Source organism: Corticium candelabrum, chromosome 1, assembly GCF_963422355.1.
Source record: "Corticium candelabrum chromosome 1, ooCorCand1.1, whole genome shotgun sequence".
NCBI lineage: Eukaryota > Metazoa > Porifera > Homoscleromorpha > Homosclerophorida > Plakinidae > Corticium > Corticium candelabrum.
Window position 1 is genome coordinate 3,268,423 of NC_085085.1, and position 27,897 is coordinate 3,296,319.

The 27,897-nt window shown below is 42.2% G+C and overlaps 1 protein-coding gene across 1 annotated transcript; it reads right to left on the reverse strand.

The window, feature by feature from the left end:
- Positions 1–817: 817 nt before the first annotated feature.
- LOC134192893 (uncharacterized protein K02A2.6-like) lies at positions 818–4,364 on the reverse strand. Its single transcript, XM_062661651.1, has one exon. The coding sequence runs from the start codon at positions 4,361–4,363 to the stop codon at positions 953–955; it is 3,411 nt and encodes a 1,136-aa protein (XP_062517635.1). The 5' UTR covers position 4,364; the 3' UTR covers positions 818–952.
- Positions 4,365–27,897: the final 23,533 nt, after the last annotated feature.

A 27,897-nucleotide genomic window follows, 5' to 3' on the forward strand; every position in this document is an offset into this window, starting at 1 on the left:
GACGTTTTAGTACTGTACCGGCCGAGCCAGCCAGCGAACCTTCAACAATGTCAGACACAAAACTTTTTTGCTTGATATTCGTGTTCCTGATCTGGCTTACGGGACTAGTGTGTGCATGGATCTGCAAGGTCAAAGCAGATGCCAAAAGCGGAGACCTTGCTTTGGTCGGAGCCATTCTTTACTGTTTCACTGTGGTGATTGCGATAAAGCGTGCTGTGAAAGATGACAAAAAGAACTACGTGTGCTGCTCATTCGTTTTGCTTCTTTTTGGTTTTGTATGTGGTCTCATACTTCCGTTTATCTCTTGTATACTTTTCATTGTTGGTGGAGTGAGAACAGAAGTTGTCGAGGCAAAGGCTCTCGCGTTGACAGCTGCTGCTTGCCAACTCGTAACCTTGCCTGTCATCTGTTGCTTGTGGGCAACGGGATAGTAGAAAGACTGAAACAGTTCGATAGATCAGACCTAGAATATGTTAGTCCTTTTGTATCTTGGTTGCAGTTGTCTTGCCACTACAAAGGAACGTGTGCTGGTGTAGTGTGCGAGTGCAACAAGTCTATCGCGTAATTGTAGATTACGTGCTGCATGTGAAATGGCTTGTTTCTAGCTGAGCTTGATGGGTAACTGATACAAAATTGGAAATTATTTTATTGCATTTTTCGTATGTTCTTAATTAATGTGCGTATGTCTAAACATTAGAAGTTTAATTTTTGAAGTCACATTCGCGAAGATACTGAGTCGCAAAGTTGCCTCCTGGTGCATGGTGTCTAGATCCGGTAAGTAGGCGTATACTGTAAGATAACGGTTACAGCTGTGCACTTCGTGACAGTCAGAATCGTTCTGATCTATTTCCGATTACACATACGGGATAGTGAATCTAATTACATTACATGTCATCTATCTGTCTCTGGGTGACTTCAACTCAAAAGTGCAGTGTCAAGCAATGGTTGCTAATTACGTAGTGTAGTCCTCCAGTAGGCGTCGTGGTGGTCTTGAGATCCTCCCCAGCCTTGTTGTTTTGACTGCAGGTTGACTTGCAGGTGCAGTTGGGGACTTGGCAGATTTTGGAGGGCTTTCTGTATTCGGAGATCTGATCTCCGTGTCTGGCAGTACGTTTGTCTCTTCAGGTTGATTTGGTGGTTGTCCTTCTGACAGGCTGGTGTTTGTTTGTTGTCCCGTCGGAGTGTACTTAGCGAACATTGTGTTGTCATCCCACACTTCTGTTGTCCTGTTTATGTGTGTTCTAGTTCTTCTCACTGTCCGTCCATTTGCTAGTCTGAGGATGTAGGATTGGGGCTCTGTGTGGTGTCCAATGACTTTTGCTGGTACCCATTTTTTTCCTCTCATTGTCCTTACGCTTTCATCAGGAAGCAGAGGTGAGTTCGTTGTGTTTCCTGTGGCTCCATAGAACGCATATTGGGATTGGTGGGCGATTAGTTTTTGTCTGGTCTTGTCTGCATCCATGTTATGTGGAACCAGAGTCTCAGTATTTATTGTTAGTTGGGTTCGGAGGTGTCTCCCCTGTAGCAGGATGGCAGGAGTAGGCAGGTCTCCTCCTATTGGTGTGTTCCTAAGGACTCTTAGAGCGTCATTGATTGTACGGCCCTCCTCCAACATCTTGGCCATCATTTTCTTGACTGTTTGGACACCTCTTTCCGCTTGGCCATTGCTGGCTGGGTAGCCTGGACTGGATGTGGTGTGTTGAAATCCCAGCTTCCTGGAGAACTTGCGAAATTCTTCGTTGGCGTATTGTGGCCCGTTGTCCGAGAATATTGTTTCTGGTATTCCAAAATTGGCAAAATGCTTGTCTAGGATAGTTATCACATCAGCTGCTTTCGTTGACTGGAGGTGATCTATGGTCACCCATTTGCTGTAGTAATCGATGGTAAGTAGGTAATGTTCCCCTTGTAGTTCAAACAAGTCTGTTCCCACTTTCTGGTAGGGGTAGTGTGGAACATCATGAGGTTTAGTGTCTGGCTTTGGGTTCTGGCTTCGATTTTCTTGGCATTTGCTGCAACTCGCTACCATGTCATGTATTTCATTGGTGTAGCCAGGCCAGTACACTGACGTCTTGGCCCTTTCTATACACTTCACTATTCCATAGTGTCCCTCATGTATACTGTTCATCACCGTTTTGCGCATTGTCACAGGGACGACAGCTTGGCTTCCTTTGAGGACAATGCCGTCTTTCTCTGTTAGGTCGTGTCTCACATTCCAGTACGGTTTGATTGGACCCGGGACACTCCTCCTTGTAGGTGGCCATCCTGTGTGTATGTAAGTGATGAGTGCCTGCATTGTAGGGTCTTGTCTGGTCGCTTCCGTACATCTTTCACGTCCAAGTGGTGTGGGAATGATTTGCTCTGTGACGGAGTCGATTTGCTCTTCTGTTAGTTCATCATAGTCTGTATAGGGTGTTGTAGATGGCATTCTGCTCAGAGAATCGGCCAGGACCATTTCTTTCCCGGAATGGTGCTCTAGCGTGTAGTTGTATTTGAGACATCGTAGGCGCATTCTCTGAAGCCTAGGACTGACTTCAGCAAGGGGCTTTTTCAGTATTCCAAGTAGTGGCTTGTGGTCAGTCTCCACTATGACATCTTGTCCATACACATACTGATGGAATCTTGTTAGTCCAAACTGGATGGCAAGCATTTCCTTCTCTATTTGTGCATATTTCTGTTGTATGCTGGACATTGTTCTTGACGCGTATTCTACTGGGTGCCCCTCTTGAATAACAGCTGCTCCCAAGCCATGTTGTGATGCGTCCACAGTTAATCTCACTGGTAATGCTGGATCAAAAAGTCGTAGTACTGGGGCCTTTGTCACTAGATCTTTCACATGCTGTAGGGTGCGGTCGTGAACGGAGTCCCACACCCATGCAGTCTCCTGCTGTGTTAGCTGTCGCAGTGGGCTGGCTGTCTCAGCCAAAGTAGGACAAAATTTCGACAAATATGTAACCAGGCCCAGGAGTCTTGAAACATCTGTCTTGGACTGTGGCTTTGGGAATTGCTCAATGGCCTCGACTTTTTCTGGGTCAGGTTTTATCCCTTCTGATGTAAGCACATGTCCCAGATACTTTAATTCAGTCTTTCTGAACTGGCATTTGGATCGGTTGAGTCTAAGGTTCAGCTCCCTACACCTTTCGAGGACCATCTGAAGGCGTTTGTCGTGCTCCTCTACGCTACAGCCTGATACAAGGATGTCATCCACATAGGTGTGTACCCCAGGTATGTCTGCAAAGGATTCTGTCACTATTCTGTGAAACACTTCTGGGGCAGAGCTGATTCCGAAAGGTAGTCGGCAATACCGGTAGCGCCCAAAGGGAGTTGCCACTGTTGTCAAGTAGCTACTTTCCTTGTCTAGGGCAATCTGTAGAAAACCAGATGTAGCATCTAGGGTTGAGAAATATTGTGAGCCTGCCAACGTGCCGAATATCTCTTCGGGTGTTTTTAATTGATAGTGCTCCCTTTGTATAGCCTTGTTCAACGCTCCTGGATCAATGCATATCCTTAGTTTGTCTTTACCTGGCTTTGTTACAAGGACTATGGGACTGACCCAATTAGTAGCCTCTGTTACTTTGGCTATGATGCCTTGTTTCTCCATTTCATCCAGTTGTGACTTCAGTTCCTGCCTGTGCCTAAATGGAACTCTTCTAGCTGGTTGGATGACTGGTTGTGCATTTGTCTTTAGTTTGATGCTGTACTCTCCTGGTAGTCGTCCCAGTCCTTTAAAGACATCTTTGAACTCTGATATAGCTGTGGGTGTGTCCTCTGTTGCATCCACTGCTAGGGTCTGTTGTATTAGTCCCAAGTCAGTGATGGAAGGCAATCCTATGAGCGTCTCCACGTTCTCTCGTACTATGATGAATTCCATCCTGCGGGTGGCTCCTTGAAATGTTGCCTCCATGGTTGTTTTCCCACAGACATCTAATTTTGTTCCTCCGTATGCTGTTAGCTGAACTTCTGTTGGCGTGGGAGGGCTAGCACAGAGGACGCGGTAAGCAGTGAATGGCAGTATGTTGCACGTTGCACCTGTGTCGATTTTGGCTTTCAAACCTCTCCCTCCTATGTCCAGTATTATGTTCCAGACTTTAGCCTTTGTTTTACTGGTTTGTGTCGTGGTACCGGTGCAGTAAGCGAAATGGTCTCTCTCCTCGTTCTCTGGTGTGTCTGGTGTGGCTCGTTGTGGCGATATCGCATTGGCCGTCTCCTTTGTTGTTTGTCGTCGGGCTAGTCTGTCCTTTTCTGCCTTTTTGCATGCTTCCGCCGTGTGATTCATAATGCCGCAATATTTGCATTGTTTTCCCCATGCTGGGCAGTTTTTTGGTTTGTGGTTTGTCGCGCAGTAGTGGCAAGGGCGCTGCTTCATGGCTTTCACCATGTGTACCGCCGCCGCGTCGGTGACGCATTCTTTCAAGGCTGTGGCGGTTGATGTCATACTGGCAATGTAACGGGTTGTCGCTTCCATTGACCTGCACATGTCTACAGCTTTGGTTAGGATTAGGTCAGATTCTGCCAACAGTTTCTCGCGGACGTTGTCTGCGGTGATATTGATTACAATCTGGTCCCGGATGATCTTCGTTTTCTCCTCTTGGTGATATCCGCAGGTTTCCACCAGGCGCAGCAAATCTGTGTAGAAGCTGTCGAAGGGCTCATTCGGTTGTTGTTTCCTCTGCAGGAACAGGAATCTTTCGTAGATTTCATTACTTTTAGGCTTGAAGTAGTTGTTGAACGCTCTAATGACGCAGTCCAGTTTGTCCTCGTCGCCGTCTGCGGCCCAAGTGAATGTTCGGTAGACGGAGATGGCTTCCCCTCCCATTGCCGTGAGTAGTATTGCGACTTTCGTTTTCTCGTCTTCTTTGTCCTTCTTTGTTGCTGTCATGTAGAATGTAAAATGGTCCCGCCACTGTGGCCATTCTTTGGCTGCTTCCAGTGTGGTTGTGAATGCTTGAGGCGGTTTCAGTCCTTCTGCCATGCTGTTGTCGGTTCTTTCCTCCCGACACCATGTAAGATAACGGTTACAGCTGTGCACTTCGTGACAGTCAGAATCGTTCTGATCTATTTCCGATTACACATACGGGATAGTGAATCTAATTACATTACATGTCATATACCACCCGTGTCATTTAATTAGCAGGAACGCGGAAATAGCGGAGACAGACTTAGGCCTAGTTCACAATATTGACGCCGACATCGACATCGACGCCAACGTCGTCGTCAACTCGACGTCAGCGTCGTCCTGTTTACAATATCTTGGACGTCGCGAAGTTGCGCGTCAAGGATGGTCTGGGGTATCGAGTCAGATCGCGCACGCGTGTCTAGTTATCGACAACGATTCCGATGATGATCTTCTGTTGCTGCTTCACTTGCGACATAGACGCAAGAAGGCCAATCAGAACACCGAAGACGTATGTGGGTACGTCCAATATTTCAGCAAAGGCGCCAACAAGGTGATTTTCACCAGTTACTACAAGAACTGCGCCGTAACGACCCGGAAAGCCATTTCCGTTTTTTTGAGAATGTCCAAGGAGACGTGCGATGGTCTTGTCGAGAAAGTGACCCCTTCACTAACAACAAGGTCCTACCGAAGTGGAGCAAGAGCAGAAATCTCTCCAGCTGAAAGGTATCCTAGATCATTATACTGTAATTCGAACTCTGTGCTTTCCTGTCTGTCTGTCTGTCTGTATGTATGTATGTATGTATGTATGTATGTCTGCCTGCCTGTCTAGAAGAATAAGTACAGCTCTAGGAAATCCGGTACTTTAATTTAACTCTGTCAGTAGCAGGCCACGAAATCTGGTATGTGTGTTGTCTAGTACAAATACCTGATATGCTAAGAAATCTGGTACAATACTCAATATATTGGAGGGAGAATTTAATACTAAAATTGTAATATTTTGAAAATTTGGTAGATCAGGTATTTATTTGTACGGAATATCCTAATTGGGTATGCATACTACATTTCCTAGCATAGTAGATATATATCAAGAAATTCTGTCAAAGATTCAAGTACCAGACCTGTAGTATTAGGATGACTTCATGAGATGAGAAAGTACACGCAAAAGCATTAGACCTCATAATGTGTTTGCATCTAAAACGTGTTCAATCAGCATATTTGTCCTTTCCTAAGATTTCGCAGCGCTTTAACAGATGATCCACTTCCCCGGCGTCAAGTAACAGGTATTCTGTAAACTACATTTCTTGTAGTGTTTATTTAATTTTGAATTCCGATTTACATGACAGCCCAAGAAGCAGTGCAAAATCTGCAAGCATCGCAGACTGAAGAGTTAGGTTAGTAGTATTACAGTTCCGCTTACCTTTTGTTGCTTGAAATAAAAGAATATTACAGACGAGACAATGGTGACAGACACAAGCTCTTGCAACACGACTGGTGAGATTGAAGGTGCAGTTATTCAAATGTGTACAGTACAGTTACCTGAACATTTGGTAAACACTGATATGTGTTACAGAAGAAACCAATAAGCCTGTGGAGCCAGCCCAAGCGGAGCCTGACCTTCAACCAGAAGAACTTATTGCCCAAATGGTCTTCTGCTATTACAATTATTTTGACATGATACATGTACCAACTGTTCTCTGATTTAGACTTTGTGGATTACAAACAGCCACCACCAGTTGTTTTCGATGATGGAGATAATGAAAATGATAACCAAGATAGTGAAAATGATGATGCTGAAATAGTTGGTAAGCTGTTTGTACTTCATTTATATATTGTACACTAGAAAATGATAGTAAATGTTCTTTTAGATTCTAATCTCAAGAAGTCTACTCCTAAGAAACGACGAATAACGCAACCAAGAAGTTCACCAACACCATCGCCAATTGCACCAGCTGATTCACCATCATCATCGGCGACATTACTGCCATCTCCAGTACCACCTGTCACCAACCAACCTACCCTACCTACAGCTTGTCAAGCCGCCTACCCGCGTTTCTACCGTGCTCTAGGACCATGTGCTGGATTTCAAGCTTGTGTTGCTACTGTACAATCTGCTGGTACTCAATTTGCTGCTACTCAATCTGCTGCAACTCAACCATTTGTGCCACCATTTTTCTTTGATCGGCGTTCAACTGTTACTGTTCCTGGTGTTACTATACCTGCTGTTACTACTGTACAATCTGCTGCTATTCAATCTATTGTGCCACCATTTTTCTTTGATCAGCGTTCAAATGTTACAGTTCCTGGTGTTACTCTACCTGCTGTTACTCAACCGGTTCCTGCACCTGTCGTTCAACCTCCTCTTACTCAACCTGTTCTTGCACCTGTCGTTCAATGTGCTAGCTGTTACTCAACCTGCTGTTACTCAACCTGCTCCTGCATTTGTCGTTCAACCTGCTGTTACTCAACCTGTCGTTCTTGCACCTGTCATCCAACCTGCAGCAGCACCAGCAGCAGCAACAGCAACGCAAGCTTATGGTTCGGTATCTGACCCCGTAAAAACATATCAGTATAACTGCGTGAAAGTTGATACTCACCAAATTCGACCATACTCGGGGCCCAGCTGTCAGACCAACTTTCAACGACCCTAATGCAACTCCACTGTTCATCTTTCTGAAAATATTTGACGATGATGTGTGGCAGTTCATGAAAAACCACACCAATGCCTACGCTAATTGGATTTATGCCAACTCTTGCAAACTCTTCGACAAGCTGCTAAAGGGTGGGACGTACCGAGAACAAGTGGGACGACCACGTCTGGTGCCACAAGAAAGACGTCTCTTGACAACTCAGCGACATCTGATTCGGTATGAAGACGATCCAGAACACCGACACGTATGCAAGGTATGCACGAAGACTCTGCAACACAACAACATACCTGCACGACAAGTATCTAGGGTAAATACTTATTGTGAAACTTGTAAGGTCAGTTTATGTAACATGCCTAGCTGACAATGTTTTCATAAATACCACACTAAAGAAGAGTACTGGAAATAAAATTATTTTACAGTGACCATTGTATAGCAGAACTAATTATATCGAAGCTTGTAGAATGAGTCTGACCACCGTAAATAAACTCTGTACTAACTAAACTCTACTAAATTCTACTAACTAAAATTGTCAAATATCTACAAATAAAACATACCACCACCACTACCACCACCACCGCCATCTCCACCATAAATAAACTCTACTAACTAAACTCTGAACTAAATTGTAACAACTAAAATCTGTGCAAATATCTACAAATAAAACGTACCTCCACCACTACCACCACCACCACCAACACCATTTTGAACAAACCATTTACTTCGAGAATAGAGAATAGTTGGATCTCGAAACTGCAAACGTGTCCAAACGTACGCAAGTAATATCTTCGCTATGTTTGGTGCTGGTCTGAAGCCATTTAAGGACCACTTTCATCAAGGTGTGCCGCGCGTTTCCTGGATACGCCACCTCCCTTTAGATCCGATTCCGTTCGTGCATTTTTGGCACTCTAACAAAGAGAAAGTGGACTATCACCTCAAAAACACAATTCGTTGTATTGATCAACCTTGTCTTCTGACGTTCGATTCTAGGGCGTTATCCAGACATGCATTGGAATGTACACTGCCAAATCACGTTACACGAGATTATATAAACGTCATCGGGCTATTCTGACACAGCGCAACCGTATGACGTCGGTAAGAATTTATTTCGTGTATTTATTGTGATCACGTGACATGCCTAACTTTGAGACATGCGCACTAGAAAATCGTTGCGCACACAAATTCAGTATCCTCGCGGTGCACAACCGTACGAGAAATATGGCGTCGTTTGGCTGCGCAACAACGATCGACTATCCTACTGCGCAAGAGCAGAAATCATCCAGATTTGGAAAACCGGGGCATATAAACTGTTGTGCCAAAAATTGCATAAAACGCAAATAGACATCACAGTGATTAGATAACGGGGGCGTTAGCAGGAAATTGTCTTGACAGAAGAACATACACAAGGTTCCTTATCAATTTTGGAACGCCCAGATTTATGGAACGGCTGATCTCGCTTCTCTGGGAACAGATCCATCCGCCGTTTATAACGTTAGACAGATCAATTCTTAGTCAACTCATTGAAGTGGTATTGTCTTGACAATGCGATTGTTGAACTAAAGGGATATGAGACAAATAACAATTTGGCGAAAAGTTTGTCGTGTAAGTGCACGAGATATTTGCATGCAGAAAATTTCTTTACTTTGGTTGAACACTGCACCGATCCAACATGCTGTTGTAAATGAGGGTTGTAGGCTTGTGGCGCACCTGCTTTGCATGATCTACATGGCCACTACCGTGCAAAAATCATAATTTATTTTATCTACTGAATTAGAAGATTTACCAATGCTGACACCGAGAAAATAGTATTATATTTTTAGAAAGCATTATGCAAGAGGAAAGGTGCCCTTGCAAGTTACTTCCGACCTATTACTTTGATTTTATTGGAGTGACGCTTTCTTCCGTTGTAGTGTTGAAATATGGTACGTCGGCGTGTGACAGCAGGTTGCAGCACTATAACAAATAAATCTGGAGTCAGTGTGTTTCGATTTCCTAAAAATGCGGAACTGCGCAAAAAATAAAAACTTAAATCCGCGCCACATTAAAACGCTTGGAAAGACACTGGCGTATGCAGCCTTCACTTCGAGAAGACTGCTTTGAAATGGAAGCCAGACCTGTTTGAAAGTTTTAGACTTGGCAGCAAGAGGACCAAATTGAAGTAAGATGCCGTGCTATATACGGTATTAGCTACAATCGGTTATATATCTCCACAACTCGGCCGCCCAAGAAGAAGAAGAAGAAGAAGAAGAAGAAGAAGAAGAAGAAGAAGAAGAAGAAGAAGAAGAGACTCGCTTTTGAGAAACGAGATAGGGAGAGCTCCTGTAAGCATTGCAGCTGTATTTGCACTGGCATCAGTGTGCTGACCATAAGATCGGGCAACGTCTCTGATGACTTCTAGATGGTGGCAGAAACATTGTCTGCAGATCACGAGATAGAAGGACATCAGAAATCCATGAAATGCGTTGCACACGGTGCGTTGATGGTAATACCTCATTCAAGAAACTCTCAGATCAATCACCTGGCGGAAGAGATTATTGGCAAACTTACTGTGAGCATGTCTGATTACAGCAACAGTTCATGTAACAGTTCATGTAAGTAGACTCTTACGAACAACGTGGCCATTCAAGTCGACATCTGATCGAGAGTGCAGGCGAAAGATAAGCATGGCTTTTTCTAGTCTAGAGTTGGGAGTTATATCAAATGACTTACCTGTAAGAGTATGCAACACCTACCTATAAGGATTTAGGCTCGAGTATGCAGCCAGTAGTCTCTCCCACTGGGCTCCTGGAGGAGAAAGACCAGCTGAAAACATTTGCCACTCAAAGAAACCGCCGGCGCTCTATTTTCCAACCAGGGTGCTGTTCAATGTTTGTAATAGGGATGCGTGTCGCTATTGGCTCTTGCTAAAGTAATTTTGCTCTGACGCAAGTGCGTGTAATCTCGACATGTGCCATCCAAGTATACAAACAACAGGTATAGACTCTTTTCAGCTCTTTTCGTTGTCTTTCTCTGGTTTTAATGCACAAAAACCTCTACCCCTAGTGCAAAAACCGCTACCCCTAATGCAAAAAATCCCTACCCCTAATGCATAAAACCCTTAATGCAAAAAACCTACCCTTAATGCAAAAAAACCCCTACCCCTAATGCAAAACCCCTACCCTTAATGCAAAAAACCCCTACGCCTAATGCAAAAAACCCCTACAAAAAAACCCCTACCCCTAATGCAAAATCCCCTAATGCAAAATCCCCTACCCCTACCCCTAATGCAAAACCTCAACCCCTAATGCAAAAAACCCTTACCCCTAATGCAAAAAACCCCTAATGCAAAAACCCTACCCCTAATGCAAAAACCCTACCCCTAATGCAAAAAATCTTTACCCCTAATGCATAAAACCCCTAATGCAAAAATCCTCTACCCCTAATGCAAAAAACCCCTACCCATAATGCAAAAAACCTCTACCTCTAATGCAAAAAACCCTTACCCCCAATGAAAAAAAACCCTACCCCTAATGCAAAAAACCCTTACGCCTAATGCAAAAAACCCCTAATGCAAAAACCCCTAATGCAAAAAACCCCTAATGCAAAAAACCCCTACCCCTAATGCAAAAAACCCCTACCCCTAATGCAAAAAACCCCTACCTCTAATGCAAAAAACTTCCACCCCTAATGCAAAAAACCTACCCTTAATGCAAAAAACCTCTACCCCTAATGCAAAAAACCCTAACCCCTAATGCAAAAATCCCACCCCTGATGCAAAAAACTCCTACGCCTAATGCAAAAAACCCCTACCTCTAATGCAAAAAACCCCTACGCCTAATGCAAAAAACCCCTAATGCAAAAACCCTACCCTTAATGCAAAAAACTCCTACCTCTAATGCAAAAAACCTCTAACCCTAATGCAAAAAATCCCTACCCCTAATGAAAAAAACCCCTACCCCTAATGCAAAAAATCTTTACCCCTAATGCATAAAACCCCTAATGCAAAACACCCCTACCCCTAATGCAAAAAACCCCTACCCCTAATGCAAAAAACCTCTACCTCTAATGCAAAAAACCCTTACCCCTGATGCAAAAAACTCCTACGCCTAATGCAAAAAACCCCTACCTCTAATGCAAAAAACCCCTACGCCTAATGCAAAAAACCCCTAATGCAAAAACCCTACCCTTAATGCAAAAAACTCCTACCTCTAATGCAAAAAACCTCTAACCCTAATGCAAAAAATCCCTACCCCTAATGAAAAAAACCCCTACCCCTAATGCAAAAAATCTTTACCCCTAATGCATAAAACCCCTAATGCAAAACACCCCTACTCCTAATGCAAAAAACCCCTACCCCTAATGCAAAAAACCTCTACCTCTAATGCAAAAAACCCTTACCCCCAATGCAAAAAACCCCTACCCCCAATGCAAAAAACCCCTACCCCTAATGCAAAAAACCCCTAATGCAAAAAACCCCTAATGCAAAAAACCCTACTCCTAATGCAAAAAACCCCTAATGCAAAAAACCCTAATGCAAAAAACCCCTAATGCAAAAACCCCTACCCCTAATGCAAAAACCCCTACCCCTAATGCAAAAAACCCCTACCCATAATGCAAAAAACTTCCACCCCTAATGCAAAAAACCTACCCTTAATGCAAAAAACCTCTACCCATAATGCAAAAAACCCTAACCCCTAATGCAAAAAATCCCACCCCTGATGCAAAAAACTCCTACGCCTAATGCAAAAAACCCCTACCCCTAATACAAAAAACCCCTAATGCAAAAAACCCTACCCTTAATGCAAAAAACTCCTACCTCTAATGCAAAAACCCCTACCCCTAATGCAAAAAACCCCTACCTTTAATGCAAAAAACCTCTACCTCTAATGCAAAAACTCTTACCCCCAATGCAAAAAACCCCTACCCATAATGCAAAAAACCCTTACGCCTAATGCAAAAAACCCCTAATGCAAAAAACCCCTAATGCAAAAAACCCCTAATGCAAAAAAGCCCTACTCCTAATGCAAAAAAAACCCTAATGCAAAAACCCCTAATGCAAAAAACCCCTAATGCAAAAAACCCCTACCCCTAATGCAAAAAACCCTTACCCCTAATGCAAAAAAACTTCCACCCCTAATGCAAAAAACCTACCCTTAATGCAAAAAACCTCAACCCCTAATGCAAAAAACCCTAACCCCTAATGCAAAAAATCCCACCCCTGATGCAAAAAACTCCTACGCCTAATGCAAAAAACCCCGAATGCAAAAAACCCTACCCTTAATGCAAAAAACTCCTACCTCTAATGCAAAAAACCCCTACCCCTAATGCAAAAAACCCCTACCCCTAATGCAAAAAACCCCTACGCCTAATGCAAAAAACCCCTAATGCAAAAAACCCTACCCTTAATGCAAAAAACTCCTACCTCTAATGCAAAAAACCCCTACCCCTAATGCAAAAAACCCCTACCCCTAATGCAAAAAACCCCTACGCCTAATGCAAAAAACCCCTAATGCAAAAAACCCTACCCTTAATGCAAAAAACTCCTACCTCTAATGCAAAAAACCCCTACCCCTAATGCAAAAAACCCCTAATGCAAAAAACCCCTACCCCTAATGAAAAAAACCCCTACCCCTAATGCAAAAAACCGCTACCCCTATTGCAAAAAACCCCTACGTCTAATGCAAAAAACCCCTATCCCTAATGCAAAAAACCCCTAATGCAAAAAACTCCTACCCCTAATCCAAAAAAACCCTACCTCTAATGCAAGAAAAAACCCTACCCCCAATGCGTGATTATTCTTATTTTGGCAGGTATCACGCGCCATACTTGTCGAGTGCTTGTGATTGTGCCACATCGTCTGGGAGTGAGCAATTCTCGCGATCGGTAGTTACAAATAAAGCTAAAAGTTAGACTTAACCGCAAAAGTGATGCTGGCATATCGCCATAGGGCAGGCCAGATCATTGTTTTGTGTAGATTGGCTCGTGCTGGGGCACGCCCGGTTTGGCCATGCACGCCGGCTGTTTTGTGCAGATTGGCTCGTGCTTGCGCACGCCCGGTTCCGGTTTTGGCCGTGCACAAAGGTTGTTTTGTGCAGATTGGCTCGTGCTTGCGCACGTCCGGTTGGCCGTACACAACGGTTGAAGGGTGAAGCAACTTAATATATATGTTAGCTTTGACAGTGGCTTCAAAACTTGAGGGCTTAAGCCTGATATTTGCAGATCTATTCTTTAGACAATTTTGTGGAATCCATAAAAGTTTTCTATTGAAAAATTGCAATTTTCCAGAGATCCAGAGACATAAAAAATGTTGAACACACTATCGATCGCTTGTGCGTTTGTTTACGGTGATTAGGTTTAAATTCTCCTAACTACAGTAATTTCCTCTCTCAAAAAACGCTAAAAGGTAAACGAAAAGTTAACAATGTCAGTAAAACAACAGCAGCGATGGTCAGGAAGATTAAACGGTAAAAGTTTTTGTACTGGCGTTATCGTCTACACTCATAGTCTCGAGCAGCCAGCCCCTCCCCCTTTTGACTTCCGTTGGACGTCAGCTACAGCGTTAGAGCTAGCAACAGGACGAGCAGTCTGTCCTACACTTTCATTGGCTTCCGTACTGTCACGTACGGATGTTGCGTGATCATGCACTTTCTAGCTATCTAGGTGAGACGTCGTCCTTGTACGTAGACGGTAATTGTTGAATGCTGTTCGTTTCCCTTTAGTACGACACAGGTGACTACGTACTGTACGTCAGCAGCCAAAGTGAACAAGGGTTGACGTACTTTTGCGAGAGAGAAGAAGTGGGCTAACGAGGTAACATGTTGTGCGTGGGTTTTTTGTTGTCAACCGTTGCTTTCAGTTGTCTGCATATATATTGCTTTGTATTTGTTGGTCGGGGACAGTTTGCAGTACCATTCTCGTCAATTAGTCCTACAGCCCACGGTCAGTTTTTCAAAAGTCCGTCGTCCCAATGGTTCGATCTAAATTTTATTATTGATATCTCGACAGACGACATAGAAGAGTGCGAATTTAACATTAGCTAGTCTGGAGAAGTGTCCAAAGTGATAAAACCAAAGATACTCTGCGTTGCCATAGCAACCAAGGTTTATTACTCAAAACGGCAATCTTATCTAATCCATCTTATCTAATCAAGTTAGTAGTCTAACTATATAGTATTTTAACTTTGTCAAAATAAAGTAAAATAATCTAAATGTGTCTTTCTAGTCTATATTATTACTATGTGTGCGGCAAACTTGAAGCAAATTAACAACTAGCTAAAGGTAAGTCAGCTGCTCTAGAACTCTGCTTTATCATCACTCCCTTCGCTGTCTGTTTTACGTCTACATGAAGCGGTTTGGTTGTCACAGTCTTCACAACCACAAGCATCTGTACAAGGCATCCCTTCACGTACGCAAGGACGTCGACGTGAACTACATTCGGTATGACAACGGCAATTGACTAAAACCAGTAGGTCATCAGGTGCTGGTTTCCGTGTCATCCATTTCATTGTTAATTGATCATTCACAATTTCCCACCCATACCCACAAGGAAAGGGTACAACCGGTTTGGCTTGAAGAGCTCTTACTCAAACTGCGGCTTGATAGTTAGCTCTCTGCACGTGCATCTGTAGGGCGTCCTGGGTTGGGGGAAGATTGTCGCCTTGTGCACCCTTTACAGAGAACAGCTCGTACCTGCAGTCATTAATGGAATTCGTCTTTGATCCATACAACTGGCAAACAAACGTTTCGCATACAGTAAACAAATCATCAGAAACATTAAATGTACCACCAAGTCGTTGAATACCATCACATAATTGCGAATTCGATTGCAGCAATTGTAAACCAGTCTTTTTCCCTCGGCTATTGAAAGCAGATGTAGTATCACAGCCAGTTAGAGCGTGTAATCCTGAAAGTGCGTCGCAAACGTTTTCACTAACGGAATTTTTCACAGCTTGAATGTCAATAAACCGTGAGCGCGTTTTAGTCCTTTTTCGAAAAAATATGCGAGCGGGGATGCCAGGACACAAAGAGCAAGCCAGAATGGTAACGTCCGTATCTGATGATCGTATCACTACACTTCCGAAACCCATAGTAGCCGCATGTGCTGCATGAAGTAGCAAACGAGTGGCAGCTTCTTCATGACAACATTCCAGATCTGCTACACATAGGGCAGTAAATGCAACTCCATCACTGCTTGTTAGAAGGGTGCATTTGGCATCGTGAGTCACGTAAAATAGGCGATGATGAAGACGTTCAGCATATTCTGGTCGGATCCATTCTTGCAAGAGAAACTCTGAGAGATTTGTCTTGTTACTGTCAAGCGATAAGTACTTCTTCCACTGTGGTGGACACTTCTGCAATCGATTAGCTATGTTAATTTTTACTGTTTTTCTCTCTGGCTTTGTTCGCAACGTTTGATGCTATGAGTAGGGTATCTGTCGACCACAAAATCGATCCGGACAGAACCAGACAAGAAAACTGCTGTATCTACATCAAACGCCTTCATGGCAAGATCTGCAAATGTAGCTGGGATTGTACCTCAACTTTGCAGCAATGCCATGGCATCAATCCTCCACGTAGCATTGCCAGGCACATTTTCAGCAGGAGGACTGTCTTTCTCTAACAGATCGAGCAGTTTTGACTTTGTAGTTTTTGCCAAGTTTCCATCCACTGACGTTAGAGACCAAGGGAGAGGACCTAGTTCGTAGCAAAGAACGTCACGCATATATAAAGATCTAGTCTGTGCTACAATTAGTAACCTAGCAAATAGGTTTCGATCAGCACGCACGATTACTTCTTGTCCTTTCACTTTACAGATTTTGTTTTTACCTGTGCCGAGAATGTCTTAGGCTTCAGTTTGGGAAGAGGATCGTAAAAGCTAACTTTTTGAGGACTTCAGTCTTTCGTTAATAAACTGAACAAAGCGTTTTTCTCCGATGGTGTAAGCATTTAGTATATCTGCTGCTATGTCATCGTTGACAACGACACCAGACGAAGTACTAAAAGATTAGTGATGTCTTCAACTGCAAATGGATTGCTTCCTGTTTTGATTGATTCAAGAACAGCCTGTACAGAAGCTTCATCTTTCTTGATACGGTTTGCTCCACAATCCTTGTGCAATCTCTTTGTGTTTTCGCACAGTCCTGCCATGTCCAAACAGTTTCGGGGGATCTCAGTACGCCGATGAGCGCTAGCAATCCATTTCTGAACGGCTCCGGTTTTTTTTACTAAAACCTATAATGCCGCCCTTGGTCTTCGAGTCACGATTAATAGTTTGTTCAATTGCTTGGTCTACTGGAATTTGCCTAGATGCCCAGTTACTGCGTTGCACACAAAATTCGCCCTTAAGAAATTCCTTGTGGGCATCTACGGTAGATGATCATGAGTCCTAGGTAAAACAGTCATTTCACACCAATAGAGCGTCAGGTACCGGCTACAATTTACTCTGTCGTAAGCAAAGAACCATGGTATCATCTTTCGTATTGTCAGCAAGTGTAACTTGCAATCACTTGTTCGAGTTGAACGAATATAATCAAGAAGAATACCTACCATTTTGGTGTACGATAGCCACAGCTGCACGTGACTTACCGGATGATGACTGTGACTCAACCGGACACTTACAAGTAAAGACAATTTGGAAAAATGAAAGTAGTGCGTCTCAATTGAATAGTTGAGTTGTAGGCACAGTGAGAGAAATTAACACTTGTAAAAGTGAGGGTTGTAGTGACAGTACACATTTAGCCCTAAAAAGAATGTCTAGCTACAGCTCTAGCTGTGTGTTGTACGTGTGTTAGTCTGCCTCAGTGGGAACTGCATTACTGTGGTGATGCGATAGAAATAAATATTATTATTATTATATTATTATTACATCATTCCTAGATTGCACCACACTAAAGCAGCAATGTGCTATACGGATGATGTAATGCAACAAGTAATTCATGGATGTCTTTATCATCACTGCAACGCATGCTATGCGAGCTGCACGTGACTTACCGGATGATGACTGTTTTTTTTGACTCACCAGTACTAACAGATAGACTATACCGCATGCTGTGAAAATTTAATTGGCCTGAATGGCCAGTGCTCTTGTTCTGGTCCTAAACTCAGTAGTATAAGTTCTGGTAGTTGCTGTAGCAGTTAACGTTGCAGCTGCAGTTGTAACAGCAGTAGAATCACAGAGTTACACTTTGTCATGTCCCGGATAATAGACACGGAACTCCTGACTCGCGCAAACGTGCGGCTTCAAGCTTCGATTTTCAGCAGAATAATAAATAATCAAGTACGAAGCAACCTGTTTTAGCAAGTGAGAAGCTGGTTTAGACAACGGCAGTGTAGGTTGTCATGACAACTAGGTGACGACTAGAGACGCCCCCGTTCTCGATGAAAGGACACTTCGTTTTGACTCTAGACAAACAAACAGCCTATTCTAGTCCTAGACTAGCGATTTAGCTAATAAAATTTAGATCGGACTGTTGGGGCTACGGAACTTAGAAAACAGCTGCATTTCTGCTGTGGGCCGTAGGACTAAATTATATTAGTGTAATGTACATGTCTGGTCAAATGCTGGTGAAACATACTCAACTGGAGGTGTCCATAGAGGAAACTAGAATAGCAATGTCATACACAAAGTTGAAAGAAAAGCAAAAAGAGGCCATCACTGCATTTGTGCGAGGAATAGACACCAACAGGCTATGGGAAGTCGATAATATTTAGTATGCTGCCTCTAGCGTTTGACAAACTGCAAGGTTGGTTTCATGTAATATCTATCAAATTCATTGTAATTATGAAAGGTAGGGGCAGTACCTGTTTGTTCCTTTAATAGGTTGCCGAGGTAGTATAGTAGTTTGTGTCTTATGATGGATCAGCAAACAAAACTGTCTCCTAGAGGAATTTCATGTGAGTTTGTCGGTGAGGCACAGTGCAATGAAACTGCAATAAAGGAGGTGCTATCAGGCAGAGTGCAGCCTGTTTTCATCAGCCCTGATAACCTTATCGGAAACCCCTTGTACAGAAATACGCTTCTGAAACCAAGGTATAAAGAGAATTTGGTGGCACTGGTTGTTGATGAAGCACACTGTGTCAAGACATGCTATGAGATCAACAGTTGATTTTCTCCCTGTTTTAGTACTAGAGTTGTTACTTTTGTGGAGATGACTTTTGTGTTGCCTTTGCACACGTTGGTGATATCAGAAGTGTAATTCCTGAGGAAGTGCATGTAATGGCTCTCACAGCAACTTTGCAAGATCCTAATTGCAAGATCCTAGTTAAAATGAGGACATTGAAAAATGAGTGGATGGTTTTGAGATAATTAATCTATGAATAGTGTATGCAAGCCAATCGAAAGCCATTACATGACACACTACCTCCGCACGTTAGGCCATGCTTATAACTAGCGTGCGGTAGACGGTGTATATACCAAATAGATATAGTATTTTTTGTCCATGCTCCCATAAGACTCTAGAACAAGCACCAGGCATCACACTCTGACACATATTTCTGAGATAATAGAAATTATATTTATCACAAGGGGACAAACTGCACAATCCAGAGAAAGATGTGTCAGCAATAACATCAAAGGTACACAGTATATAACGTGCAGTGACTGCAAGTGTCAAGCGTGCGTGCATCAGGTGTGCAAATGTCTCTGTCGTGTCTGTCTCTGTCTGCTAGTAACGTAATGCACTATCATGCAAGGTAATACCGTATGAATGTATATGTATATGTACTATTACGATGGCCGGTTCGAGTTCCACTTTCCATTATCCTACTTCCAACTTCCATTTTCCCACTCCCGCTTCCCTTCTTCCCACTTCCGCTTACATTTTTCCCACTTCCGCTTTTATTCCTCCCACTTCCGCTTCCATTCTTCCCGCTTCCGCTACCATTCTGCCGTGGTTTTATTCCTAAACCTACTAGAACTAAAATTTTAGAACTTTCTCTAAACTATGCGCCTTACCAGTCACATAGTTATTAGTCACGTGGGTATTAGTCACGTGGTTATTAGTCACGTCTCCAATAGTCAAATATCAGTCATGTGGCTTTTGCAACATGATGAATTCATCATGTTAACGTGTACACTGTACATGTTGAAGGTGACGCCACCATGCCACTTTCGACCACTTTCTACCACAGGCAGATGTTCTACTCAACGTCAATTCGATTCTTTGCTCAAAAGCACAGGGGACCCGAAGACGGCAAACAAGGTTCGCAGAGTTGCGTGCTCGAAGCTGACGCTGGCATGCCGCCTTCGTTAGACGTCGATTGCAGAAGTAAACAAAAGACATGGCGACGGGAAAGTCCTATACTTAGTAGATAAGCGGTCTGCATGTGTTTTCATGTATGAGCATTCCTAGATATCTTGTCTTACTGAGTTGTCTCCTCAGGCCTGTGTGATGGTTTACGAGCAGAAGATTTAGTTAATCAAAATATTGTTATTGTGACTGTAATCACAACGTCATCTTTGGGGATGGTTGACTCTTATGTCATTGAACATCTAAATGTTTACAGGTATCAAATTATCAATGGCCATAATCATTCCAGTTGTACAAACTGAATTGTCAGATAGCTGTTGAAGACACATTTGTACATGATTCTAATCACTATTTTACAGTATTGCAGTATTTACAATGTACACTCATTATTGTATTGAGATAGTTAGGCAGTTTGACATGTTTTTTGTATGTACAAGACCTCCTATTCATCTAAAAATGTGTTGGTAACATGACACCATTGATGTGCTGGCCAGTTTCAACGCACGTCCTAGAGAGGGATCTGCTATAGTATTTTATTTTCAATTATCCGAATCCCAATTATCGGATGTTGTGTCACGAAAGTACCAAATTTATAGTAATAACTCATTCAATCTGACATAAAGTCGAAACTGGGCACATTTCTTTCATAAAGTGTTTCTAGGATGCTCACTCACTGTTTAGCTGATCAATTTGATTAATGCAACTGAGGTGGGAAGGCAACAAGTAGTGAAATTCGAGCTCTCTGATTAGTGAACACCTGCCAGCAACACCTTTATTGACAACTGGAAGGGTTTTAGGGTACGATGCTCCCCAGACTTACAGAGTATGCATATTACACCATGTAAAACTGAGAGGTGGAGCAAGGCATTGAAAGCTTCATATATATATATATATGTGCACGTCAAAAAAAAAAAAAAAAAAAAAAAAAAAATATATATATATATATATATATATATATATAGAGAGAGAGAGAGAGAGAGAGAGAGAGAGAGAGAGAGACAGAGAGAGAGGGAGGGAAAGAGGGAGGGAAGGAAGGAGGGAGGGAGGCAGGGAGGGAGGGAAGGAGGGAAGGAGGGAGGCAGAGAGGGAGAAAGAGTTGATGAATGATGATATTTCAGCAGCTGCCTAACCACAGACTATGTAAGGTCATTTAGTTTCTCATGCAATTGCACAGCTGTAATCAATGGATAATTGAATGTCTCAATTGGATAGTTGAATGCCTAATTTAGATAATTGATTGCCTGAATCGGATAATTGAATGCTGGATTTGGACAACTGAACACCGGATTTGGATAATAGTATATGTTGCTGTTTGTTGGCTAGTGAGAGAAACTCCAGGACTCCATGGAGGGCGCTACAGAGATCTCTTTGGACGCCTGGCTTACTTTGATTTGACGATATGGAACTCTTAGTAATCATTATATATCTCGAAAATGTTGTTGCTATGGCAGCAGAAACGGGCAAAGACAATCCTTTGTAAATGTGTAATCAGTGGGCAGTGACTTCTACTCTTTAGCACTTGAATCACTTGGAGTGTGGTCACCAGACAGTTTTGAGGCACTAAAAGCTATTATTTCCAAAGACTGTGATATTGGCTATATCTTTCTTATTGGCATTCAGAGTCTATTGGAATAGTTATCAGTAAGAAACAAGAATGATTTCGTAGGACAGAGTTTCTTGTACCACGGCAAATCCCTTCTCTATTTTGTGAACATACAAACTTAGCTTGCAATGATAGTCAACACAACAGAAAAACAACAGGTAACATACAAACTTAACTGCTTGCAATGAGAGCCAAGACAACAGAAAAAACCCAACTGGTTATGAAGAACTGTTTAAGAGAACTGCATGCAATAATACTGTAGTCGAAACAGAGAAGATAGCTCAAGAACAACTAGTTATGTTTAAACAGCAACTAGTCAGTTGGACTGAGATGCCTTGACTGTTGCTAGTTCCTGTAGGACGACAGTCATAGATGGATGGCCACGTGGCTCATACAGGAGGCAAGATTGACATAGGGCAAAAATTAAGTCTGGCACTAACACGAGAGTAGGTGATTGAGCCTTTCGCATTTTAAAGCCATACACTTCTTTGATGCAAACACCACTACAAACTGAAACTCTCCAACTGCTCGAATTGCCTTGTGAACGTCGTCATATTGCTGTTGAATCAAGTTCTTCATATGCTGACAGAAAGTAACCATGTCAGTCTCTTTGTAGTTTAAAGCTTTCTTTATCATATTGTTGATGGCTTCATTCCAGTTTGTAGTGAAACGAGCTGGTGGATGTCCTAGACCTGCCTGCACACGCAGTGGTGCTATCATTGTCGTTTTCATGATGTCTGCCTTGTAGTTTGTGAAACAATCATGAAATTTTGGTATCTGTCGATTATCTTGTTCTAAGGTGTCCCATTTGTTTTTAATGAATTCAGGTGGGTTTCAAACTCTGCTGTTGATTTTGCATCTATGTGGCCTTTTTCATGCAGCCCTGAGTCAACGGATTTCTTGCCAAAAACATCTGACAGTATCTCATTTGTTGCAGAGACAGAAAGTCTGATGTCCTTCATTTTCTTTTTGATATTTTTTCAGCGTGAACGGAACACTGAAGTTGAATTGCACTTTGAAAATGTCTTTTCAGCCATTTTACTAAGTTGTCTTCTCCATCTGTACCAAAAGCTTGAATTCCGGATAGAGAGGGGCGACAATCTATGATGGTGTTAGCCAGATAGCGGTAGGAGGTATCCAGTTTCTGTTGATGAATCAGGATGGCACCAATGACTGCTGGGTGTTTACCATTGACATTTGTCAACATCAAAGGTTCATAGGTTGTCACTGTCACATAAAACTTTCCACAGTTGACGGTTGGATCAACTCCAAGTATGCTGCATTCAAACGAAGTGTCAGCACAGAAACGCCAGAGATCTAAAAGCTGTTGGTCTGTAGCAAGAATGCACATGGGTTCTGGATGAGCTTTGACTCCTCTGACAAACGCATTTGTTGGATCCTGTGCTGTTCCCTCCATCATCATAATGCTGACTAAGAGGTCTTTGTTGACCCCTGTCACTCGTCCATGGCCAGTTCCATACCTCCTTGTCTTTTACCTGTTGTCTACATTGTATCATCTTACTTGTGGATGATGTGGTGATTCCTCCTCGTTCATAGTACACTTTTGAACTTAATTCCTTGGGTTGGGTGTTGCTTGTTGCTAACGAATGTCAGTCAGTGTGCTGGTTTCAGTACGGATGTAGGCTATGTTTCCTCGTTTTCTGTTTTTGTGTCTTCGAACGTGGATCTCATGCTCACCGTGTGGGAAGTAGTATGTCAACATAGCAACACTTAGCTGAGATTCATGACCATGGTCGTCTGCCAACAGACATGGTTATTTGTTAAAGGAATGCCATCATTATCTTGTTTCTTACTGGGCTTACCAAGGGAAAAAGCAGTGTAGATTACTCTTCTGAAGTCTTGTGAAGATTTGTTTTTTGAGTAGTTCTTGAGTACTCGGTGGGTAGAATTTTCTGCCACGATGTTCCTCTTCTTCTTGCCACAAGGTTGGATGCTGATTACTTGTTCTTGTCTGTCGCACTTCATGCTGTAGTACGTAGATGGGCACCCTAGGCATTCCCAGGCTCCTGAATCATCACTAAAAATGTCTCTTGGGTGGGAGAGAGAAGTCACGTCTATGAGAAAAGTGCAGTTGTGTGCTACTCCTTTTGGTGTCGACTTGTACAATTTGTGGACAGAAGCAGTTACAATGGTATTGAACGTATCTTCTGCGGAAAGTGCAACACTTTGGTGCCAACTCCAGACAGGGTAATTTCTATCCCCGTTGTAAAATGGATTCTTAGCATCTTTGTTGGAATAGGAACAATGATCCATTAGTTAGACTTGCAAGTAGACCCAACTAGTAATTTGTATAAATTGGAACCACTGGTGATTGCAACAACTTACTTTCAAGATTTGCAGGTGGAGGCGATCCAGTGTCATGGACAGTCATGGGTGAAGAACAACACTGTGATTCTGGACTTGATACAATAATGATCTCTTGATGTTCTTGAGTCTGTGTTGCTGTAAACTGCTGCATCCAATAGCTTGACTGACCCTTGTTTTCTACCTGTGGTTCTTACATTTGTTATAGCTGCTATCATCATCAAGTGCATTAGTTATGATACTGTCAAGATGATTGACCTTACATCATCATCATCATCTCTGAGAGATTGCTCTGCTGCCTGGTAGGCTTAATTCTTTGTCTTCAAGGTTTGTGGGTTGGATCTGATCATCTCTGAGAGATTGCTCTACCGCTGCCTGGTAGGCTTCTTCCTCGTCAAGGTTGGTGAGTTGAATGTCTTCCCAGTCTTGACTTGGACCAGCAGTATGAACACTCTGATAAAAAAATGATGTATCAAATGGGTCGTACAAGTCATCTTCTTCTTTTTGCTTTGACATGTCTGGCTTTGCTCGTCGTTGCTTACTCATTTTCTTGTTTTAGATACCTTCTGCATCAACTAGTGGTCAGTGTCTTAGAGACATTACTTTTTAACTTGGAATAGGTCTGCCAAGTAAGAATTTTTGCTACTCAAGCAAACCTAGTAATGACAGCCCTAACATCTTGACTTTCTTTCTCACACTTACCTAAAACATTATATGGGAGGGTGACTAGGAAGTAGCTTAGTATAAACAGCAGCAACTTACATACTGCCCTTGCCATGTAATTTATCTATTTACATGTAGACGATATAGTATACTCTATTGGATTTATCCTCCATTTTGTGAGGTCAGTTTCTAAGGTGAATTTGTATCAACTTTTTAGTTTAGTATGAGCTGGAGTGAAGACTGGGAGTTTTCATTACCGTTTACAGATTAGTGACTTTCTGGGAATTGATTGTCTAAGTACACTACACCCACAGAACCTGTGTACTAGAGAGGAAGAGTATCTGTGGGTAATAGTTGATCTGGGCTAACATAATGCATGAGGTGTATATATCTAGACTTAGGCATACCTATAGTCTCACATTTGCAGGATTTCTGATCCATGACTTTATGGGAATTGACAGTCTGAATACACAAGACCCACATAACTGGTATACAGGAATGTGGGTGATGTCATCCAGGTTTAATGAGGTGTTCCTTGAGAGTAGAAACAAACAACAGATGTTTACTACCACAACTTCACAATTCCTGGAGATGTTGTCACACATTTATTTGCAAGATTAAATGTACAGTATACAAGCTCAAGTCCTGAATGGTATATATTATCTTCCTTACTTATCCCTATTCACGCATTTAGTTGCAAAACAGATCCATGAATTCCTCTAGTACCCTTATAAAACATTCCCACTGAATCTGTCTTGGCAGTTTCAGTCTGAAAATTGTTGACTATAATGGCTACAATACTGCAAGCTGAGCTTCACGAATTGGCATGTCATTTTCTTTTTACTTGGAAGATGGAATATGTACTAGTGAGGTTTTGTTTGATAACTGTAGAGAGACGTATCATTGACCCAGGTTTCTGTAGGATTCAAATGGGTTTCTGACCTGCACCTTGACAGTCACGTCAGACCTTTCAGGGCAGCTGAAAACCACAGCAGCAGCAAGGACATATTTTCAGGGTTCATTGCTACACTGTCCCCAGAATATTATTGAGGACACAATAGGCGGAGATTACGGTGGCTACAAGTGGCAGCTACAAGTGGCAGCTGACGCTCTAGGAATACTAGATCAGGTTGACAGGGGGTATATCACAGCTTTGCAAGGGACAAAGCGACTGTGTTCGATTTCAGAGTAGTAAATTGCATTTTAAAGTACCTGTGTATTACATGGTAAAGAAAGGAAGGCTGCCTCCACTAGAGCTAGACTTGTTATTGAGATTGTCACTTGTTATTAGTTAAAGAGCCTTTAACCTAGTTAATAGCATTATCCTGCTGAACAACAGCAGTGAGGACTCAGATACTGTATGGTGCTTGACAACATGATGATATCTAAGTCTTCCCTGTGCTTGGATAGGGAGGTCCTCTCAGGGAAGTGTGTTATCTACTAAATTCTGATTGGCCAGGTGTGATTACAAAATTGCTAAGTACGTACGTGATATACAGTGTCAGTGAGAGAAAGTTGGCGAGTTGTTTAATTAAAGAAGCTAGTGATTAATAGACAACAACTAATGTTTTTGTATAGTGCTGTTGTAGCAAGAATGTGTTGATAAATGGGATTATTGTAAGCACCAGCAAGTCATCTAGGGTATGAAAATTAATTGAAGATGGGGACTGATCTACCTTTACTTACTATTTTCCTTGTACAAAAAGAAAAAGAATGTATTCTATATGTAAATCGTTTTTGTATGTGGATTTAATTGTATACAGGTACTGTTTCGTATGCCCCGAGGGAACTAGCTGTATGCCTTGAGTAGGCGTCAAAGAAATTCATATATATGAGTACTATACTAAGTCTATGCTATATTTCTATACTGTATCAATTTTGAGATTGTACTCTATATACAGAAATTACTTTACATCTTACGCAAAGATTCAAGAATGCCTCGTGTTTTGAGTCCAAGGGGGGAGGGGGAGAAGATCGCATAGCTATTGTGTTTTCTGTTGATTGTACATGATACTGTGTTCTGATCTCATTTTGTATATATTACTGTAAATTGCCTAATTAGGTTGTTGCTGTTGTTGTTTGTAGCAGCTAGGCTGGATGTCATTTGCATTAGTTTTGATTGCTGTGACAGTGTCAACTCATCTCGTTTTAGCTAGTCTCACTGGTGCTTCTCATGACATCCAGAGTGAGCCGCTTAATGAGTGCTCGCGATCGTGTCACATCGGCGGGGAGTGAGCGACGCCACGACCAATTCTCGCGATCGATAAAAATGAAACTATAAGTTAAGACTTGAGAAATGTGCGATTGACATTAAAACGAAAATTACGGTAGAAACAAAAATGATGCTGGCATATCACCATGAGGCAGGCCAGATCATTATTTCAATTACTCATTGATTCACTTTCAATGATATTCGCATTCAATTACTCATTGACTCACTGTCAATGGCGAAGCTGTTAGCGCTCGACACAGCTTCTTACTTTGTAATTCAATTCAATTTGAGCGCTAATCTGACACGTGTAGATATTGGCCGTGCTATCGCACGCCGGTTTACCAATGGTGCAACTTTCTATATATGTTAGCTTTTATAATGGCTTCAAAAATTGAGGGCACAAGTCTTCATATTTGCAAATCTAATCTTTAAACAATTCTGTGTAATTCATAAATTTGTCTAACGAAAAATTGCAAATTTCTAGAGACATCAAAGATGCTGAACCACTATCGATCGCTTGTGCGTTTGTTTACGATGATTATGCTCAAATTCTCTTAACTACCGCAATTTCCTCTTTCAAATAACGATAAAAGGTAAACGAAAGTTAACAATGTCTGTAAAACAACAGCAAAAATGGCTATTTAAGTGGAACGGTAACAGGTTTTGTACTGTCGCTAGCGTCGACACTCTAGCGTTTCCCAAGGCTAGGGCTGTTGCGCCGTTCTAGCTACCGCTGACTAGAAGCAGCTTTAAAAAAGCCGTTAGTGTAATCAGTACACCTATAGTATACAACTACATTCATGCCCCGTCCTTTGTACGAACAAGATATTGACGCAGTGTGAACACGTCACGTGCAATCTTTGTTAGGGGTCCCGGATGTGCTAAATGAATTCGAATCTTACTCAACGCGCTTTTTTCGATAGAAATCGACACACTCTCAGTGTAGCGCTTGGTTCAGAAAATGTGTAGGTTGGATTTGGTGCAATGCAATCAAAATTTGGAGAGAAACGAAAGCGCTGGAAGAGTAAGTTCCTTCACACGCTAGACAATTTGAGCGATATATACACGAGATATATGTTTTAAAGTGTAGCTTTTAGGAACTGACTAGTGCAAAAGTTGTCTGAATATTTATGACAGCATAACTCTAGAATGATTTCAATTACTTAGAGTGTGATGTTGACTTTCAAGGTTGAGATATCTCGGTCTAGAGTGTCTAAAATTTAATATATACATATTTATTTATTAATTATATAAATACAACGGTCTAAAATTTAAGCAAGTTTTTCAAACTATGATTGAAAGTTGTTTATTCAACTGTGGAAAAATAAT

Excerpts from the sequence above, each read along its gene's own strand:
- LOC134192893 (XM_062661651.1), bottom strand. The coding sequence starts at position 4,363 with ATGAAGCAGCGCCCTTGCCACTACTGCGCGACAAACCACAAACCAAAA.